Source organism: Kryptolebias marmoratus, linkage group LG11 (assembly GCF_001649575.2).
Source record: "Kryptolebias marmoratus isolate JLee-2015 linkage group LG11, ASM164957v2, whole genome shotgun sequence".
Taxonomy (NCBI): Eukaryota; Metazoa; Chordata; class Actinopteri; order Cyprinodontiformes; family Rivulidae; genus Kryptolebias; species Kryptolebias marmoratus.
Window position 1 is genome coordinate 11,464,645 of NC_051440.1, and position 7,109 is coordinate 11,471,753.

Consider the following 7,109-nt stretch of genomic DNA (forward strand, 5'->3'; position numbering starts at 1 on the left):
AGAGACGGGGGACACCCTGGACAGGCCGCAAGTCCATCACAGGAACACATAGAGACAAGCAAGACAAACAACCATTCACACCTTGGGACAATTTAGAATTACCAATTAACCTAACGTGCATTTTTATTTTTATTTTTTGTCTGCAGGGGGAAACTGTAATACATGTAGTAAACCCACTCATGCACAGGGAGGACATGAACTCCACCCAGAAAGACCCCATGCTGAGAGGTGGTCTAATCACTGTGCCACCCACCTTTTTATGTGTGAAACATAATTGCAAAACAGAACATTTGAACTGTATTCAGTCCAAAAGCAATGTGCCGTAAAAACAAAAGAGAAAAAATCAATAGAGTCCTGTCTAGTTCAACAATAAAACTTTTTTGGTTGAGCATGCTTTAGAGGTATACTGTCTTTAAGTTAGCATATTTCATTATTGATAATGAACTACAGAATAACAAAATCTTCAGTGTAAATATCCATAAAATGCAAAAATGACATGGAGTAATTCTAACACTCGCCCAGAACTAAGCAGTGAGTCTTCAAACTGAGATAATTCAGAGAAATATCTCATGCAGGTAAGATATTACCCATTCTTTACCTCTCCACAAAACCCCCCCGCATCAAAAATGTGAACTGCCTTTTTAAGACTCGCTCGTTGGGGAAGCGGGATTCAAATCTTTGGCCCCGCCCCCCTGTTTTTCATACAATTGCGGAAACAGAAATTAAACATTAGCCAAAACAAAATGGGGGCAGCGCTGGACACTCCGACGAAGTGTCCCCTCTGTAACGAGATGACCCGGGACCCCGTCACCCTGAAATGCAACCACCGGTTCTGCCAGCGATGCATCGGAGACTTGTGGAGCGTTACCCCGACCGGACCGTACCACTGCCCGGAGTGGAGGTGCAAAACGGTGTACCAGACGCTGCCGTTCGATAAAAGCGTCATTCGGCCGCCGGCCCCGAGTCGCAGCGCTGCAGGTACGCGGAGTTCATGTGTCAACAAGAAAAAGCGGACTCGCTTTTAGAACCAGATCTCCTGTCTCTTACAGTTGGCCAACGTTTGCTAGCTTAGCTAACGTTTGACGTTTTCCGCTCGCGCGCTGCTGTTTGTGAGCGTCACGTTATGGATACGTGAAAAAGGGCAACATGAACAGGTTAGGGCATTGTTATTTGCCTGTAACAAACACGAAAATAAACTTAAATTCATTTCAGTCCATCTTACAAGGAGGACTGGACTTCCTTCCCGGAAAATAATCATAATCAGCTAAATGTGAAAGAATAGTTTCATTTTAAATTATTTAAGTTCCTCGTTAGCTTGTAAAATACACACTAGGTCTGTTAATCACCTTGTAATAACTAGTTTTATATAATTTCATCAAAATGTGAGATATTTAAGAATATTTACAAGTCTTGTTTTCACATTTTATTGTCTAAAGGGGTTTATTACAAGTTAGACTACTTGGAAAATTCAGTTTTGTATGTTTTTCAGTCCAGATCTGTTCTTTTTTCCTCATTCGAAATATCTCATTTTTGGTAATAACTTGTAGTTGATTGTGTCTAATAAATGTTATAGAGTCAGTTTTATCCTCTTATCTTTTTCATACACGTGTGCTGCTGTAGTAATGATTAAATATAAGTTGTCTTCTGTGCTTTGATTAAAAAGGGATCAGCTGTTGATGTCAGGGCACTAGATTATTGAACCATTTTATTAATCATTTTAATAAACATGCATTAATTTACCATCATGAGTATAGATTGAAAAACATTGTCTTGGTAATGAAACCAAATCAAGGTGCCAGTTATTTCTGTGGTTTGCAATAAAAACAGCAACATTATTTATAGATTTTCCATTTTCTATTATTCTAGAGTATTTAAATAACTATTTGCAATTGTTTGAATTATAAACAGTCAAACTTTTTAATGATTGTCAGTGTGTATGTATTGTAAAAGTCTTAATTGAGCCATTCTTTTGATCAGATTTGCCTTGCTCACTGTGTTTTGCACAGGTACATCCAGCAATACTGAACAAACTACGCTGGACTCAGACCTGAGGAGACCCTCGCTCACCAGCCGACTCCTTGGGAAGAGAAAGGCCAGCACGCCAGTTTCAGGGCAACACGCCGCAAAGCGAACAGCTGTGGAGTCCCCCTCTGAGCGGTCCGGTGACACTGAGTCTCCCACCACTTCTCTGTCAGATAAACCCGGGCAGTCAACTGCTGTAGGGACACCTAAAAAAGCAGCTGACCCAGAATCTGTGCAGTTTGAGCGTGGCGATGGCACATCCAACAGCGAGAACTCTGACAGCCAGATACCTCCAAGCGATGGGCTTCAAGACATCTCGGTCAGGCAGAACCAGCGTAAATCAGAATTACCGGATGATTCTGACAGCTCCAGTGAAGTAGATCTGTGTGATACGCCTCTCTCTGCAACCCCCAAGAAAGATACGCGTGTCACAGGAACTGGCGTCTCACCAAAGAAACCTGCCTCGCCTGCCAACTCTGATTGCAAACCCGGGGTTTCAAATCCAGGGAAAAATTCAAGCCCTGCACAGCAAGCCGGCAAGACACCTTTGCTTTTCCCCAAAAGTCCTGCAGCTGCAGCAGGATCCCCTAACCGTGTTGGAATCTTCCTCAGGCCAGAGAACAAACAGACAAGTCCCGTCCCCTGTCACTACTGCCCTAAAACTGGGTATCAGCCGGCAGTGAAGACCTGTCTGGTGTGCGGAGCCTCCATGTGCAAAGAACACCTCCGTCCCCATCTGGAGTCGGCGGTCTTCCAGAATCACACCTTGGTCCCTCCCATGGAGGACATTTCACTTTGGAGGTGCCAGGAGCACCAGGAGATAAACCGCATCTACTGTCGACAGTGTGCCGTGTGTGTGTGCACTGTGTGTACCGTCATCGGCTCCCACCGCGACCACGTCTGCATCAGCATCAGGGAGGCGGAGACCGAGCTCCGGGTGGGTGCTGGCTCTGGTGCAGCACCGTGCTGTTCGTCCGTGGTTTTTACACTTTAACACGTTTGCTTTTCAGGCTCCAGCACCTTCAGTCTGAAATATCAGAATCCATGTGTGAGCTGTAACCCATTTTTAGCTTTGTGTTCTGAAAACCTTAAGCATTAAGTAAGAAGAACACAATTTATTTTAGCTATTTTGTACACTTTTTTTATAGTGAAGTTGATCCTTTGAATAGTTTCATTCATTGACAGCATTTTAAACAATGTATTCTGTTCATATAGTTTGAAGTCACTGTTCTCAAATTAGTGGCTCCTGTAAGTTACTTTTTAGTATAAAGTACCGTTTAAATTCAAATTGAATGTGCTGAAACAGAAACCCATGGTAATGAGAAAGTAGAAAAAGCTTTAATATTTACATTTTGGTCTCTGTGCTGTAAAGCACAGTTGTGTTTAAGAGCTAATACTGTTATAATAAAATCTGTATTGAAGTCTGAACTTTGCAAATGTTTCTTTTTCAGGCAAACCTGAAAGAAGACATCAAGCAGCTGCAGGAGGCCGAGCACCAAGTAAAGAGCAGAGTGACTGAACTCGCACAGAAGAAAGAAACTTTCAGCGTAAGAGGAGACTCTGGTCATTAATTTACACACATATTTAGTTTAACTGTTTAGTATAACAAGATATCCGCTTTGACTCATGGTCACATTTATGTTTCAGATTAATCTGTACGCTTAGATGAAACCATTAAGAATTGTTTTTATGTTACATGTGAAGATAGTTTTCAGATTTTCACACAAGTTCAAAAAGTCTCTGATGTGTCCCGTCTGTTGGGCAGTAACTAAACAGCTCAGCAACCAAACATTTCCAGTAATTGTCATCCCCGCACATCCGCTCGGAGGAATTTCCTCCGTTCATAACAGCTTTACCTTTAGGGATGATTGAATTACCAGTTGAGGGATTCTGTCATTGCGGAACGCTGCTTTACGTTGCGTTTGTTTGTCCAGGTGGTTTTAACCGAGGCACAAGAAGGAGTGAAGCAGCAGTACAGAACCATCAGAGAGGCTCTGGAGCAGGAAGAGCAGTCAGCTCTTCAGTGTGTGATGAAGGAGGAGGACAGGGTCCTGGGGGGCCTGGAGAAGAAACTCTGCGCCCTCCAGAGCTCCCTGCAGTCCATCCAGAGCAGCCTCCACACTCTGGAGGGTCTGGCTGATGCCAGGGGAGACCGGCGCGTTCAGGATCAGGCCTTCATTATGGTCAGTCGGATTCTCAGGGAACGGCCTTTTTTGCTCGTGAGCGTTTACTGCCAGCTTAATTAAAATATTTTGTGTTTTTTTTTTAACTTTGCAGGAGTACAGCAGGATCGCTCAGCTGTAAGTTATTTAATGTCTGCGTTGCTTCATGAAAAGTCAGCAGCTTGTTTTTCAAAATGTGTCAAAAGAAAATAATCATCTGAGTTGATACCGTGCATAAAAACAATAGTCATTCAGCTATTTCACCCTCATTAGGAAAAAAAAAACAAATTCTCTTAAGACATGCCTCTACGGAATCAGTGTGTAGCTGTGCTTTTTTTTATTTATACATTTCTCTTCATTAAAATGATAAATGGCTTACATTTATATAGCACCTTTTTAACCTCTCCAAGTTCTGCAAAGCACAATGTTTCTTCTTTCCCATACTCATACAGTGCTTTCTAATATATGCATTACTCACTATGTAGAGCACTTAAATATCTCACTCATACAACAGTACACAATTAAGCGTGGTGTGTGTACTGTTTTGCCTAAGGACACTTATGGGGATTGATCCCCTGACCCTCTGACTAGAAGGAAGCCTAGTGTTGAATATCGGACAAATACGATACAGTGTTGTATTGCTTTTGCCTGTTATTTGACAAGTGGTAATTGTCATGCTCATCCTCACCAGAACCAGCGATATGGGGAACTGTGTGGAGCAGTCCGAGGGTCCGGAGGAACTGGACCACGCTAGGCTCAGCTGCCTGGAGAAGTGGACAGAAAAGCGTCTGGACTCGGTCGTCATCACCCTGCCAGGCAAAGACAGAGACCTCTACAGGGTCCTCTGTAAGACTCTTCACATGAATCATAGCTAATTAAACTGATTGAGCACCCTTAAGGCCCTCACGTGTTCAGTTAGTCTGCAACGTAATGTCTCAATACTCTTTTTTTTTTTTATAATGTTCTTTTTCTGGCTGCAGATGGCACCGTTCCCATCTTGGATGCAGACACAGCCCATCCGAAGCTGCAGCTGTCTGATAACAACAGGAGGGTGGTCTACAGCGACTCCCAGCAAGCCTACACGGAAGACGAGGCTCGCTTCAGCTCCTTCCCGCAGGTTCTAGCCTCCTCTGCCTTGGAGGGAGGGCGCTGGTACTGGGAGGCGACGGTGCCCGCGGACGACGGCCGCTGGAAGGTGGGGCTCTGCGAGGGTCAGATAGAACGGAAGGGCCAGAAGGACAGCTCCCGCCTGGGGTTCAACAGCTACTCCTGGTGCCTGGCCTACGACAGGAAGAAGGTGGAAGCTCTGCACAACAAGGAATCGGTTTCTGTGAAGGCAGACGGGCTAAAGAAGGTGGGAGTGTTCCTCGACTTTGAAGAGGGCAGTTTATCGTTCTTTAATGTGGCACCAGGGGGCAGTCTTGCTTTGCTGCATTCTTACAAGCAGGAATTTTCCGTCCCCCTGTACCCAGCCTTCTCTGTGTCTAAAACACACCTGACCATCTGCGATCTGTTCAGGTCATAAATCGGACAGAAGTAGTTACTCACCTTTGCTGAAAACTTACAGAGCATATAAACACTCATGCCTTTTAACACAACTTTTATTTTAGTATTTTTTTCTGCTTCAAAATTTGAAATCAGGTAAATTTTTCCAGGCTGATAGTTCTGAGATGCATTTACAGTATGTTGAGCTGCAAAAATGATTCATGTGAATTTCATAACATTGTTGGAACTGGAATTGTACCAATGTATGCTGCTTAAGTATAGACAATGCCCGGCATTCCAACCAATGAGACTGTTAGGGCGTAGTGTTGATGATTTTAAATGGATGGTGTTTAGAACAGTGCCAACTTGGATTTGATTTGATTTTTTTCATGTTTTTAATGTTCCAACTGTCTTATTTTTTTAATCTTTACCAGTTCTGTGTTTCTCTGATAAGGTGGAAATAAAAAAAACAACCTGTTTCTGTATCAAAAGTAAAGCCGTTTGTTCCTTTTTTCTGGGAGATTTTTCTCATTTAAGCTCAAATAGAAATGCAGGTGTGGGTGATGTGTTTCCCCTGAACAGGTGCAAACTTTGAAATGCCTCTGCCCCCACAGCCTGGGAGCTTTACTGACAACAAACACAGCCTTTGGCTCCAACTCCTTATAGCATCAGGGATGTAAACACATACGAAATTGTCCTTTTCCTTGTAATATAAGGCTCATTTATTCTGACCGGGGCTCTGTGCCGCTGACGTCTTTGAGGGAGATGAACGTGTTTACCAGAATTCCTCCTGGATGATTAGTGGGGATACAAAATCCCACTGTTTTTTTTGGGCAGCTGTCCGTGGACAACTGCAATTTCCAACTTTAATTAGAGCAGTAAATGCAGCGTATCCATAAAGGATTTTATGAAAAGGGAATAAAGGAGCTCTCTGGGGGTACAGTTACTGTTCATTACAAATCACCGGTAACTAATCTGCCCCCGAAATGTCTGCCTGCTCTTCTGAAAGACGCTTATTTGGCACAATTTCAAGCAGTTACTTAGTGGCTTACATCTACCCAGGTGCACCGTTCGACCATGGCAACAATTTCACACTCGGAGCCTCCGATCCAAAGGTAATCACAAACCTTTTGCTTTCGTTCTTGCTCTCTTTCCCCCCCTTCCCGCCCAGCTGGCACATGAAGGCAAGAGGCGAGGCATGTCTGAGAGGAGGAGGAGGAGGAGGCTTTAACGGAGTTAATTAAATTCTGCTCTTCCTCATCCTGTGCCTCTCGAGCTCAAACAGGCTCTTAGAAGCCGGACTTGTTGCATGTAGTGTGCTGGCAGAGAAAAAGATGACAGGTAGCTCTGACGGTGGGGAGGTGGAACATGCACAGGATGAAGCATTAAAAAGCTCAAGACTGCTTCGTGAGCGATCAATGAGGCGTCACTAAACGAAAG

At 43.8% G+C, this 7,109-nt stretch overlaps 1 protein-coding gene across 1 annotated transcript; it reads left to right on the forward strand.

Annotated features, from left to right (window-relative positions):
* The first annotated feature begins 691 nt into the window (after positions 1–691).
* si:dkey-29p10.4 (E3 ubiquitin/ISG15 ligase TRIM25) lies at positions 692–6,171 on the forward strand. Its single transcript, XM_017405617.3, has 7 exons — positions 692–978; positions 2,007–2,959; positions 3,474–3,569; positions 3,957–4,205; positions 4,300–4,322; positions 4,876–5,030; positions 5,165–6,171. Exons 1-7 carry the CDS (start codon positions 744–746, stop codon positions 5,707–5,709), a joined length of 2,256 nt encoding a protein of 751 aa, XP_017261106.1. The 5' UTR covers positions 692–743; the 3' UTR covers positions 5,710–6,171.
* The last annotated feature ends 938 nt before the right edge of the window (positions 6,172–7,109 follow it).